The sequence below is a fragment of the Camelina sativa genome, chromosome 18 (genome assembly GCF_000633955.1).
Source record: "Camelina sativa cultivar DH55 chromosome 18, Cs, whole genome shotgun sequence".
NCBI lineage: Eukaryota > Viridiplantae > Streptophyta > Magnoliopsida > Brassicales > Brassicaceae > Camelina > Camelina sativa.
In genome coordinates, this window is record NC_025702.1 from 3817575 (window position 1) to 3831079 (window position 13505).

The 13505-nt window shown below is 38.3% G+C and overlaps 4 protein-coding genes across 4 annotated transcripts; 1 reads left to right on the top strand and 3 right to left on the bottom strand.

Moving 5' to 3' along the window:
* LOC104763117 (RING finger protein PFF0165c-like) lies at positions 737 to 3602 on the bottom strand. Its single transcript, XM_010486532.1, has 7 exons — positions 2901 to 3602; positions 2685 to 2803; positions 1707 to 2594; positions 1401 to 1611; positions 1088 to 1214; positions 953 to 1019; positions 737 to 854 (listed from the first exon to the last, which is right to left on the bottom strand). Exons 1-7 carry the CDS (start codon positions 3600 to 3602, stop codon positions 737 to 739), a joined length of 2232 nt encoding a protein of 743 aa, XP_010484834.1.
* Positions 3992 to 8077, bottom strand: LOC104760494 (LRR receptor-like serine/threonine-protein kinase GSO2). The gene is made up of 2 exons (XM_010483419.2): positions 4591 to 8077; positions 3992 to 4505 (listed from the first exon to the last, which is right to left on the bottom strand). The coding sequence occupies exons 1-2, from the start codon at positions 7958 to 7960 to the stop codon at positions 4126 to 4128; spliced, it is 3750 nt and encodes a 1249-aa protein (XP_010481721.1). The 5' UTR covers positions 7961 to 8077; the 3' UTR covers positions 3992 to 4125.
* Positions 7979 to 9150, bottom strand: LOC109130460 (LRR receptor-like serine/threonine-protein kinase GSO2). The gene is made up of 2 exons (XM_019240028.1): positions 8104 to 9150; positions 7979 to 7999 (listed from the first exon to the last, which is right to left on the bottom strand). Exons 1-2 carry the CDS (start codon positions 8809 to 8811, stop codon positions 7979 to 7981), a joined length of 729 nt encoding a protein of 242 aa, XP_019095573.1. The 5' UTR covers positions 8812 to 9150.
* Positions 11728 to 13226, top strand: LOC104763118. Its single transcript, XM_010486533.1, has 4 exons — positions 11728 to 12011; positions 12085 to 12256; positions 12351 to 12613; positions 12743 to 13226. Exons 1-4 carry the CDS (start codon positions 11728 to 11730, stop codon positions 13224 to 13226), a joined length of 1203 nt encoding a protein of 400 aa, XP_010484835.1.

Sequence of the window (13505 nt, forward strand, 5' to 3'; positions counted from 1 at the left end):
TAACAAAAATAAATTAAAATTTTCTAAAAGCTTTTAACAGTTTCTCTTTATTCTTTCTTCGGCCAAACAACTTTTGTTGCCCACATACTTTTTTTTTGTGTGTACACCATATATATACTTATATCATGGTATTTTCTTCAATATATTGATAATGATACTTATAGACATGCATGATTGTTAACTATAATGTATATTGTAGAAAGATGTGAAGAGCACTTTCATTTCATGTGGCTGGTCTGGTTCTGGTTTTGCGAATGAGTCACGTATTAATTTTCAATTATTAAGCATATATATTTCAGTAATATAAATCCGTATATAGTATTAGTAACATCGATATATTGTATTCCAAAACTAAATCCGTATAATGGACACACACACACACAAATTATAGTATATATTGAGTAGGATGAAAGAAACTGTTCAAAAGATATGTCCAACCAATGTTGGGCAATCTAAAAACTTTGTCTCTAGCCAATTTCTATCCTTAGTCGTTACAAAGGGCCCCTTAGTTATTTGATACTATATCATTTTCATGTTTTTTGCTGCAACGATTTTGGCCAGCACATTAAATTTGATTACAAGAAATTAAATCATTCATTAGAGAAAACCATTTTTACAAATCATATATACAAACATTCTTATTATTTTCACATGGAATTTTTTATAGAAAGTGTTTAAACTTTACTTAGCATACTTTGAGTTAAAAATATTATTTTGTCGTCTCTTTCCTGTGCCCCTAAGAATCAAGAAATGCCCTCACAACATCTACAATTGGAGCCATACAGATCGGGCATTTCCCACTACTCCACTGAAGCTCATGAGCACATTTCAGACAGGTGCACATATGTCCGCACCTGCAAAACAAAACCGCAGTTTCATTAGAGCGTTCGTGTTTCAACCACACTCGCTTTCTAGCTAGGCTTTACAAGCGCACTCAAGCAGACAAATGTACCTATAGAGAAGTGAGTCTATAGGCATCTCCAAGCAGACAGAACAGTTTCTTTCCAGAGAATCTGATACTGAATTTGACATAGTTCAAAGTTATAGTTACATCAATAATGTTTACTCAAGAATAGTGTTTACTCACCAGAAAGTGATTCACATTTCATGGATTTCTGGAAATCGACGCAAGATTTGACTAAACTTTGTAGTTCGAACATTTCTCTTTGAAGCTGTTTGATTTGTTGCCTGAGATCACATATCATCTGTGTTTCCTGTGTTAATAATAAATTAGTTACTTTACTAACAGACAACCATAAATTAATTACTTCACCAACACGCAATGCTACTAACCTAAGAAATAAGCATAGCAAAACAGAGAAAAAACTCACAGAGAGGTCCTTAGGGTTTAAAGAAATTGTAGTAACGATCAAGAGATGTTGGCTAAAACCATCACTTACAGTTATTGGTTCAAGATCTACCTTCTCTGTTTCAGTTTCTTCTAGGTCCTCTTGGTACCTTGCTGAACACTCACCCAAGCTCTCCTCGTTATCTTCGTCTTCTTCTACAAGATTGCTTTCTACTTCTAACCTCTTTTTTTGCATGCGTGAGATCATGATTTTGTCAATCTTTTCCCGAAACTCACTTGCGAGGAAGCCAGAAACTGTCCTTCTACACAAGCAATCAGTCAATTATACATGTTAATGTTATTAAAGATATTAAAGCTACTCTTTAGAAAATGACGAATGGATCACATTTTAACCTACATCTCGATTAAGTTCCGCATATCATCTTTCTCTGGACTCTTGTTCATAACCTCGAGCTCCCGTTGTTTCTTGAGAGCTTCCCAATAGCTTCGTGGGCGTGATATATCGCTAATCCAATCATAATACATACTCTCTCCATTGTAATCTTCATATTCTTTATATTCCGTTACATTTTCATCCCAATCACTTAGAAATATTGGTGTTTCAAGAATCATACATAATGATTCCGACCCTTCTTGCTTCTTGGCTTTTGATATTTCTTTATCGTTTTGTGAAGATTTTTCCTCTTTACCGTTCTCTCTAAAGATGTGACTTGCAATTTCTTCTCCCTCTCTTTGCTCCAAACAAACCACTGATGTAACTTCTTGAGGGTTGGTTCTATATTCCTCAATCTCCATGGTTTCACCATTTTCACAAATACTAACTTCTTCGTTCTTCCGCATTTCTTTATTTCTCTCTACAGTCTTCACATCATCAATGACTCCTCTTGCAGCTTTTTCCTCGTCTTTAGCTTTCCCCATCGTTCTTATCCTATTAGGTCTCCCCTTAGAATCCCAAAGATTCACTTTCTCTGCAGTACTAAATGAAGACTTGTTCGTTTCTTCACTTTCCTTCACCATACCTTTTCTCAACCCTTCTCCTTCTTCTGTAGCTTTCCCCTCAATTTCATGTTTCTTTGAACTGTTCATATTGCTTGCAGCTTCATAGTTCTTCCTCGTGTTACTATTCTCCATTTTTTCTTGCAAAACATTCTTATCTCCTGTTTTGCAGGCCATTTTACACACCCTCTTCATCCGAAAAGATACTGGTCTAGATAACTTTTTAGTTTCTCCCGCGCTATTCAAATTTTCCCAAGACCCCTTCTCAGTTTTTGTCTTGTATTTATCCCTACATTTTGATTCCATTTGATCAATAAATATAGCTTGGTTTAATAAAGATGTTCTAGAAGTTCAAATAACTGAATAAGCTGATCATTACCTGTGATTCATCACACTAGATCCTCGCAAAGACCGGTTTACACCTGATGTTGCTGATTTCGACATATATCTTTCTTGAATGGCAATGCACCTTTCCAAACTTCGGATTCTAAGCATATACTAAATAACAAGGAAGAGACCATTTTAATTGAAGTAACATCGTCTGAAGTGTGATGTATTAAATTAAATTACCAGTTTAGGATAAAATAAAAGTAACCTGAAGACGTCGGCACCCGCGATGGGAGAACTTTGAAACCGCGTTGCGGTCATCGAGCCATTCGAGCTCAGTTTCTCGGTTACGCAAAATCATCTTACAAACGTCTTCACTTGCTTGTCGCCCTCTTACCCTAGTGGTACAAGTAGCCAGTTCAAGAAAACATCTCCCTTCTCTATCATTCTCACAAGAATTTGAAACATTACTCATGTCTGATTGAGGAGACCAATCTATTTCTTCACCACTGCTTTCGTTGTTTTTTCTCTCCACTTCGTTGAGAAACTCAGAAAAAGAACTCGAATTCGAAATGTCCGAGAGACTTAATCCAGAACTCGTCCTGCTATCTATTAGCGATTGACTTAGACTCGAGCTTGACTGCTGCGACCGAGCTTCCCAAATCTGAACCAGAGAAGAAGCTCCAATGATGACACCATTTCTTGAAGAGGTCTCAGGTTGACCCGGATTACAAAACGGATTGGAATTGGTCTCTAGGGGAGAAGAAGTTGGATTGTGGTTGGAAGAAGGAATCTGCAGAGGTTCCCCTGTTTTTAAAACAGAGGATCTTGAAGAACATTCAAGAACCTCTTTATTCTTCTCTTCATTACTTGCAGAACCATCCACAGGAAAAGCACGACAGCTATTGAAACGATCAGTAACAAAACATGTGAGATTCTTTTCTTTCGTGTTATGATCCCTCGAAGCCATTTCTATAGACGCCATTTTCTTATAAAAATAAATAAAGATCAAAACCAAATCCTCTGTTCTGTTTTGAAAATTGCTTTGTTTTGTTACACTCAAGAAAATGAAAGATAGAAATAAACAATAACCTATAGAGAAGAAGCTAAGTCTTATGAACAAAAAAAATATAAGAGAAGAAGCTGAGTCTTGAGGACTTTCTCTCACTTTATCTTATACATACTGATAATATTTTCATATTCTATGGCTAGTAGTAAATTAGTAATGCTAATATGTACTAGTACATGTTTAGTTGGGAGTTGAAATGGTAATTTTACCTTCCAGTGATTACATGATGTGTGTTGGACTTGAACTTCTTATCTCTAAATAAATCAATAGTAGTTTTTTTTTTCTTTAGCAAATTGAAGAGTAATTTGTTTATTTATCACAAACTGATATGACTACGCAAATGATGCAACAATCTATTCTCAAGCAAAACAGAGTTTCCCAATGAAGAAATATATCGAGTTTAGTAAGCTTCACGACTCCAAAATCATTTATAGGTATCATCAGTTCGAACCTCCCTGTAACTGGAAGCTCTATTGTTGAAGACATTAAGAAGGTAGTCACTAGCTTGTCTTGAAGATGGTCTCTCCTGCGGATAAGTCTTGGTGCACTGAATCGCTATTTCAAGAACTTGATAAGCTGCTTCTTCTTCGCGGGATAAAAGCGGTTTAAGCTCTGAATCAATCAGCTTCTCTCTCGCTGCAGAACCCGGCGGAGTATCAAGAACCGTCTGTACCCATCTAACCATATCTGTCTCTTCATCAAACATTTTCTCGGTTGGCATTTTACCAGTCACAATCTCCATCAACACTATCCCCATACTGTAAACATCGCTCTTCTCACTCGCCTTCAACGTGTAAGCATACTCTGAACATAAACCCAAAGAACAAAAACATTAGCTTAAACAGTTGAAAAGGCAAGTCAAGAAACTTGAGAAAGACGTTTAATGTACCTGGAGCGATGTATCCATAAGAGCCTGCAAACATAGTGTTTGATTCTGTGTTGGTGTCATAATTCTCACTCAAGATCTTGGCGAGTCCGAAATCTCCTAAATGTGCTTCCATGTTGGAATCAAGAAGCACATTACTCGATTTAATATCACGATGAACAATAGGAGGAACACAATCATAATGAAGGTACTCAACTCCTTGAGCCAACCCAACTGCTATCTTCAATCTTGTCTCCCAACTAAGACACTCCTTCTTCTTCGTGTGAATCCAATCCCAAACACTTCCGTTCTCCATATACTCATAAATCAACAGATTCAAACCTTCAGCTTTGCTGCTGCAGTAACCCATCAGCTTCACCAAATGTCTATGTCTGATTCTTCCAAGTGTCTTAACTTCTCTGTTAAAGCTCTTGTTTGACATCAAATCATCTTTCCAAAGAATCTTCTTCACAGCAATCGTCTCTCCGCTCTTCAACTCAGCTTTGTAAACTTTTCCTGACCCTCCTGATCCAATCATGAACTCGTCGTTAAGGTAACGTGTAGCTTCCATAATGTCTTCCCACTTTATATCTGACTTTGCACCTCCGTTTCTAAAGAGAGGAGCTTGTGAAGAAGAAGAAGAGTCTGATGAGACTGCGCTGTTCCCGCCTCGCCTTTTCTTGAAAACATCATGACTTTGCTTGAAGAAAAGGAAGATTACAAGTACCATCAAAGCAATTGCTACTAACGATGAAATGGCCGAGATGATAACCACGGTTTTGGGACTAAGACTTCGTTGGCTCTTGTTTGATCCAGCTCTGTTGCAGTGACTTAGAAGAGGTCTTCCACAAAGACCTGCATTGCCTACAAATGCATCAGCTTGCCATCTAGAGAAATGTTTCTTTAACTTCCCCTCGAGGTTGTTGTAAGAGAGGTTGAGATATCCCAAGCTTTTCATTTCTCCGATTTGGCCAGGAACTTCTCCTATAAGCTGGTTGTGAGACAGATCAAGGGATTCAAGCTTATGTAACGTGGACACCATGGACGGAATATGTCCGGTAAAGTTGTTGTAGCTGAGATCTAAAGCACTTTGAAGATCTTGTAGCTGTCCTATCTCAACTGGAATGTCTCCAGTTAACGCGTTTCTCGATAACCGAAGCTCGTAAAGCTTGCTCAGCTTGCCTATTGATGAAGGAAGAGGACCTGAAATCTGATTCTTTTCGAGGTTAAGTGCATTAAGAGCTTCCAAGTTCCCAATCTCTTCTGGGATCGATCCGTTAAGGGAATTGCCATCAAGAGATAACACAAGAAGCTTTGTTAAGTTGAACAGCTCAGTAGGGAGAGAGCCAATAAACTGATTAGAAGAAAGCTTAAGCTCTCCCAGCAATGGAAGCCTTCCAAGCCATGGTGGTATAACTCCTGAAAGAAAGTTATCGTTGAGATCAATGTGTGTCAGCTTCTTACACAAACCAAGCTCTAACGGAATGATTCCCGTTAGAGAATTGCTTGAGATATCCAATAAAGACAGCTCCCGGATCTTCCCAAACGTCCAAGGGATTCTTCCTGTGAACTGATTCTTCCCTAACCTTAAACGATCAAGATTAGGAGAGTTCCCTATCTGAAGTGGTATATCTCCCTCGAATCTGTTCTCCGTGACATCAAACGAAAGATAAGAGCTTGAACCGCACAACGGACTGATCGAACCATTGAACTTGTTGCTGGAAATATTGATTCTTGTGAGATTCTTGAGGTTGACAAGTGAATCAGGAAGGTTTCCTTGAAGAGAATTGTTGTAAATCAGTAACTGTTCTAACGCGGTTAAGAACCCTAACGAGGAAGGTACCGAACCCGAGAGCTTGTTATCAGCTAAATCCAAGATCGTCAGTTTGTCACAGTTACCTAAAGTGGCTGGAATGTTACCAACAAGCTCGTTCTCTCTCAAGTGAAGCAGAGTAAGCTCTTTCAATCTTCCTATTGAAGAAGGAATCTCTCCACTGATTCGATTACCATACCAATCAATCGCATTCAGATTCGTGCAATTCCCAATCTCTATCGGCATTTCACCCGAAAAACGATTCTCATATAGATACAGAATCTCTAATTTGCCTAGCAATCCGATTTCATTCGGTACCTTGCCTTCCAAGTTATTGCGATGCAGAGTAAACTCTTGTAGTTTCGTTAGGTTAGATATCGATGGAGATAACGTACCTTCCAAGGTATTGTTGTTAAGATAAAGATTCGTGAGTTCGACGAGGTGAAACAACGAGTCTGGGATTCGACCTGTGAGCGTATTGTTCGACAGATCAAGCGCTTCTAACGACTGGCATTTTCCGATTTCCGCCGGGATTTCGCCGGAGAGTTGAGTTTCAGACAGAGCAAGTTGCTTCAAGCTTGTGTTGTTAGAACATATAGTCTTCGGTAATGAACCAGAGAGACGATTATTCGATAGAACCAAGGACACGAGCTGATTCATGTTCCAGAACTCTTCGTGTATCTCTCCGGTGAGATTGTTCGAAGACAGATCAAGTGTTTGAAGATTAACCAACTCTGTTAATCTCTTGGGAATCAAACCTTGGAGCTTGTTACCAATCAAGTTAAGGTAATTGAGATTAACCAAATCACCGAGTTGACTCGGTAACTCACCGGAGAAACTGTTTTTCCCCAAATTGAGCGTCTGGAGGTTCACGAGTCGACTCAGCTCCGCCGGTAACGATCCGTTGAGACGATTCACCGCCGCGGTAATCAAAACGAGGCTGGTGCAGTTACCAATATCCGGCGGAATCAGTCCTTCGAGCTCGTTGTCTTGTAGTATCAAAGCCTGGAGCTGAACGAGTCTCCCCAGCTGACTCGGTATTGTACCGGTGAGTCTACACGAGGCTAACGCAAGCATCCGGAGACTGACGAGGTTCCCAAACGTCTCCGGGATCGAACCGTTGAGTTCGTTGTCTCCGAGTTTTAACGACTTGAGATTCACGAGCGAGCCGAGCTGACTCGGTATCTCGCCGCTGAGTCGGTTAGAGAAGAGATGTAACGTTTCCAACGAAGCGGAGAGGTTGGAGAGAGTCGTTGGGATGGGACCAACGAGACGGTTCGAAGACAGATCGATGTGGGTTAGGTTATTAAACCGGCCAATCGATGGTGAAATTGACCCGGTTAAGCCTAAACTGGAGAGATTTAAACCGATGATTACACTACCACCGCATGTGACCCCGGTCCAGTTGCAGAAATTGGGATCATCTGCATTCCAAGTTCGGAGAATGGTTTCGTCTTTTGGGTTTGTGACGAAAGAGTTCTTGAGTTCGAGAAGAGTTCGAAGATCGTCACTTTGACCCGAACCGGACCGGATTGAGAAACAGAGGAGAAACAGAGCAAGAAGAAGAGAGTTTTGCTGCATTTTTTTGTTTTCTTCTTCTTAGTTTGGGAAACAAGAGATCTGTGATTGTGAATGTAGTGGTGAATGAAGAAGCTTCTTCGAGTTCTTGTGGTGGCTAGTAGTAGTAATGAATGAAGCTTCTTGTGGTAGTAGTGATGAGANACGAGTCGACTCAGCTCCGCCGGTAACGATCCGTTGAGACGATTCACCGCCGCGGTAATCAAAACGAGGCTGGTGCAGTTACCAATATCCGGCGGAATCAGTCCTTCGAGCTCGTTGTCTTGTAGTATCAAAGCCTGGAGCTGAACGAGTCTCCCCAGCTGACTCGGTATTGTACCGGTGAGTCTACACGAGGCTAACGCAAGCATCCGGAGACTGACGAGGTTCCCAAACGTCTCCGGGATCGAACCGTTGAGTTCGTTGTCTCCGAGTTTTAACGACTTGAGATTCACGAGCGAGCCGAGCTGACTCGGTATCTCGCCGCTGAGTCGGTTAGAGAAGAGATGTAACGTTTCCAACGAAGCGGAGAGGTTGGAGAGAGTCGTTGGGATGGGACCAACGAGACGGTTCGAAGACAGATCGATGTGGGTTAGGTTATTAAACCGGCCAATCGATGGTGAAATTGACCCGGTTAAGCCTAAACTGGAGAGATTTAAACCGATGATTACACTACCACCGCATGTGACCCCGGTCCAGTTGCAGAAATTGGGATCATCTGCATTCCAAGTTCGGAGAATGGTTTCGTCTTTTGGGTTTGTGACGAAAGAGTTCTTGAGTTCGAGAAGAGTTCGAAGATCGTCACTTTGACCCGAACCGGACCGGATTGAGAAACAGAGGAGAAACAGAGCAAGAAGAAGAGAGTTTTGCTGCATTTTTTTGTTTTCTTCTTCTTAGTTTGGGAAACAAGAGATCTGTGATTGTGAATGTAGTGGTGAATGAAGAAGCTTCTTCGAGTTCTTGTGGTGGCTAGTAGTAGTAATGAATGAAGCTTCTTGTGGTAGTAGTGATGAGACTAGTGTTGGAAACGAAAGGAGAATTTAAGACAATTGTTGTGTTTTTGTTGAAGTAAGATGATTGGTTTATAAGAACGGTGCATGGGGACTCTCTCTCTGTATATTATGTGTATTATATACGCGTATAAGTGTGTGTGTTTGATGTGGTGAGATGGAGGAGAAGTAAATGAAGAGGATAAAGCTTTTGAGATCGGCTATAAAGGCTAAAACTATATATAAGGATTTTTTAATGAGAACAGTAGAACACAGACGAGTCTTTCTCTCTTTGATCTTTCATTAAGGAGAGAGTAGTAGTGGGAAAGAGAAGAAGAAGGTCAAAGAAGGGTCAGAGACATTGGAACATGCAAATACAAGTGTTTCATTTATGTTGCGGCTATGTCAATTTGTATTTATGTTGTTTTCTAGTACAGTATAATATTTATGTCAAAGAGATAAATAATATTTATGTTGTTTTCTAGTACAGTATAATATTTATGTCAAAGAGATAAATCATATTTATGTTGTTTTCTAGTACAGTATAATATTTATGTCAAAGAGATAAATAAGTTTATATGATAATGAAATACATAGATAAATTCATAAATTGAGTAATATATCTTTATTTTTAAAATTTCAAATTAAATATTTGTGTTAAGACCAATAACATCATAATATAAGTTTTTACACTCTATAAGGTTACTTGCATATTTGTACTTCTCAAAATTAATATAGTAGAATAAATTGATATGGCTTTGACCTCGGCCAAGGAAAGAGAGTGAGTGAGATACTGAGATGAGAGACCATGACTTGGTTGAAGAATATTTCTTTAATTTCTGCTTTTGTTGCGAAGTGTGTTTGTTTCTCATTACTTAAGTTATTTCATCAAAAAAGAGGGCAGTTGTATTTCTATATTTGGATTTTACAGAATTATATATTCGTAAACAAAAATATATGATTAATATGTTAAATATTACCTACTGTATATGTTGTTACAATATATATGATTATACTATATATTTATTAAATTCATAAATAAGAAAGAGGGTAAATTTCATAGCAAAATAGCCTGAATTTTATAGATTATCAAAATAGTCCAATAATCTAAAGCCTAAAAGGGCATAGATATTGAAGATTTAAACCCTAAACCCATTGCTCAATTATCCCTATAAAAGAATTGCTCAATTATCCCTATAAAATAATTGCTAGGTCAATCAAAGGCGCTCTATCATATCCATATTTTGTCATTACCCCGAACTTGGCAACATATTAGTTAGTTCTAATTTGATTCTCTTTGATATTTTCCCGATTAAACAAAAGATTTTGTAGATGTCATCTTTGAAATAAATGCCGAAGTATCTAGCTGCTGAAGTAGAATCACACCGTGTTCATACACTCTATAGAAATACAAATGTGAATTGTAATACTTCCATGAAAGAGACAACAATATGCTATTATTTGTCTTTTGTTTAATTAATGATAGAAAATACATAACATTTTGATCATATATGTAAATAAGTCAGTTGACATACTCATGAGCGGATCTTAATACTGGCTAATGGCTATGTATGAATTGTTTTTGACACTGAAAAGAGCTTACACATATGTGACCCGTACGTACGTTCGTATGTTCGCCATGAACTCCTCAAGATCACGAGTTCTAAATTCAAAGGGTAACTTGTTCTTATCTCCGATCCGACTAAAAAAAAAATTATGACCCTTGTTAAAGTCCAAAACTTCTTGTTTTCTTTAACAATTTATTTAATTAGTTATATATGCTTGTAAATTTTTCTCTTTTGTAAGGAATCGTATATCCATTTAGTCTTAAAATCGATTAATTTAAGTATCAATACTGATGTGAAGAGGGTAATATGTCATATTCATTATGGTTTATTTTTGTAGAAGGTTTAAAAGTGTACAACTCTTATCTAATAAAAAACATGAAGATGTATTGGATGGTTGAAGTAGTATCTGTGTGATTCAAGACGTGATACATGATTGTTGTTGTTTTATGTGCGTGAGAAGTTTCTAAAAGGTTTTAGAAGACAATATTGAAGCACGGTTTGAGGATGAATTGAAGAGAAAAACTACTATTTATTTGGTTGATTAAATTGGAGTTTTACAAGAAAAAGGAAAATAGCAAAAAGGAACAAGGCTTTTTCTTATGAAATTTGGAAATCTTCTCCTATGGTGATTAGGAAGTCTTGATGGGTATATAAGGAGGTGTTGGGCACGTCCTAGAGAAGCAAGAGAGCTGAGGCATAAAGATAAATCCTAGGGAGCTTTCTGTGTTTGTGTGCGGCTTAGTTTCGCGGTTTGGTGCTTGGGTTGTTCAAGCTTCTTTGTTCGTTGGTGTGGCGTTTGTGTGAAGGTTGATCTAGAGAGTTGGAGATCTGAATTCTAGGCTCAGGGGGAGTTTAACCTGAGGTTAGGTTATCTTGGTTTGAACCTAGGCTCGGTGTGAGTTTAGTTAAGGGTAAAGATTTATCCTTAAGATTTCATGTTATAGAACGGAGCGGTGAATTAAAAGGGTTGTGCTTGATTTACGCGTTTGCGAATAGGTTGTATTTGCTTTCTTGTTCTAGTGAAATCGAAATCTGGATGTGGTCCTAGGGAGTAGGAAAAACCGAACCTCGTTAACAAAGTTCTTGTGTTATTTACTTTCTGCACTTTATTATTGCCTCATCCGCATTTACAAGTGGTATCAGAGCGGGTTCTCGATAGAGATTAAGTCTAGTTTCGGGTAGATCACGGGTGAGGGTAGTTCAGGAAGTAAGACAGAGCTTTGAATCAGTTGTGATGACTTCATACAGAGAAGGCATGTCTATGTCAAGACCACTGTTGCTTGATTCAACGAATTACAGGTATTGTAAGGTTCGTATGCAAGCGTTTATTAGTAACCTTGATGAAGATTGCTGGAATTCGATTGAGCTTGATTGGGAGCCTCCTAAAGTTGTGGATGAGAAAGGGGTTGAGAGTCTTAAGCCCAGTGATAAGTGGACTGCTGCAGAGAAAAAGCTATCAAGTTGTAATTTGACAGCTAAGACAGCGATTTACAATGCTATTGATTCAAGCCACTTCAAGTTAATTTCTCAATGTGTATCAGCTTCAGAAAGCATGGAAGTCATTGGAGAATATATTTGAGGGTACTTCTAGTGATAAGAGAACAAAGCTGGATATGTTGGCATCACAATTTGAGAATCTAAGGATGGAAGAAAATGAAACTGTGGCTGAGTTCAGTGCTAAGTTATGTGATATATCTAATGAGGCTTTTGCTCTTGGAAAGCAATACAAAGATAAAAAGCTTGTGAAGAAACTGAAGCGATCTGTTCCTGCAAAATTTGAGTCAAAAAATTTCTGCAGTTGAAGAAGCTCATAATTTATATGAGATGGCTTTTGATGAGTTTCTTGGGATTCTAAAGGCTTTTGAATTAAGCAAAGCATATGAAGCTGAAGGAGTAAAGAAGAAAGATGATCAAGTTAAAGAAGCAATAAAGAAGGAAATTGACATCGGAGTAGCTCTTAAGGTATCATCTTGTGAAAATTCAATGGCTATGTTATCAAGACAATTTGCTAAATTTCTGAAGCGTAAGGGCGAAGAGAAGAAAAGTAGAATGGGTGAAGAGATGAAGACTTCATCAAAGAATGTTCAATGTTTTAAATGCAAAGGATATGGTCATGTATGGTCTGATTGTGCCAATCTACAAAAGCATAAGAAGAAGGCTATGAATGTTGTTACTAGTGATTCTGAAACTGATTCAGATGAAGAAGAAGAACTGAAGAATTTTGTGGCGTTTACAACTTTTGAAGATAGTTCTGAATCAGTGTATGCATCAGTGTCTGCAACTACTTCTGAAACTGCAGCAAAACCTGCAACTGTATCTGAACATGAATCTGATAGTGATAGTGATGGAGAGGATATGAGTTACGAAGAACTTGGTAAGAGTTATGAGAAGCTGTATGCACATTGGCTTAAGGTAGTTGATGATAATTCAGTTTTGATTAAGGAGAAGCTTGAGTTAGAGGCTAAAGTCGTTGAAGCAGAGAAATATACAACAGAGAAGGGAGAAGAAGCATTACAAGCTAAAGTGCAGCTTGAAGAAACTCAAAAGAATTTGAAGATGCTTTATAATAGTACAGAGAAGTTGGATCACATTCTGAGTATTGGCAAGACTGATAAGTGTGGCCTCGGATATGAAGAAAAAGTTTCAAAATCGGATACGGTGTTTTTTCAAGTGGAAAAATCACGTCTGCTTCAAAGACTACTTCAAAGACTGCTTCAGAGACTGTTTTTGTGAAAGAGCAGAATGCACCTAGAAACGTTTTTCGACCTGTTTGTCATCATTATGGTGTTGTTGGGCATATTAGACCAAGATGTTTCAGATTGTTGAGAGAGAGGAGCCGAATGGAGAATGCTTATGATGTAAGGTTTCATGGTCCTACATGTTATCATTGTGGAGTTCAAGGACATATTAAGAGGAATTGTTTCAGATTCATTCAAGGAGTCAATCATGGAGGTCTAAGGCGCAACAAGATTTGAGTTAGAAAAGATGAGTTCTATGGAGGTGGTGTACTAG

Excerpts from the sequence above, each read along its gene's own strand:
- LOC104763117 (XM_010486532.1), bottom strand. The coding sequence starts at position 3,602 with ATGGCTTCGAGGGATCATAACACGAAAGAAAAGAATCTCACATGTTTT. Across the intron at positions 2,804-2,900 it reads GCGGGTGCCGACGTCTTCAG|TATATGCTTAGAATCCGAAG; the intron begins GTTACTTTTATT and ends CTTGTTATTTAG. Across the intron at positions 855-952 it reads ATAGACTCACTTCTCTATAG|GTGCGGACATATGTGCACCT; the intron begins GTACATTTGTCT and ends TTTGTTTTGCAG.
- LOC104760494 (XM_010483419.2), bottom strand. The coding sequence starts at position 7,960 with ATGCAGCAAAACTCTCTTCTTCTTGCTCTGTTTCTCCTCTGTTTCTCA. Across the intron at positions 4,506-4,590 it reads TTATGGATACATCGCTCCAG|AGTATGCTTACACGTTGAAG; the intron begins GTACATTAAACG and ends GTTTATGTTCAG.
- LOC109130460 (XM_019240028.1), bottom strand. The coding sequence starts at position 8,811 with ATGCAGCAAAACTCTCTTCTTCTTGCTCTGTTTCTCCTCTGTTTCTCA.
- LOC104763118 (XM_010486533.1), top strand. The coding sequence starts at position 11,728 with ATGACTTCATACAGAGAAGGCATGTCTATGTCAAGACCACTGTTGCTT. Across the intron at positions 12,012-12,084 it reads ATTGATTCAAGCCACTTCAA|TGATAAGAGAACAAAGCTGG; the intron begins GTTAATTTCTCA and ends GGGTACTTCTAG. Across the intron at positions 12,614-12,742 it reads AAAGGATATGGTCATGTATG|TTCTGAATCAGTGTATGCAT; the intron begins GTCTGATTGTGC and ends TTTTGAAGATAG.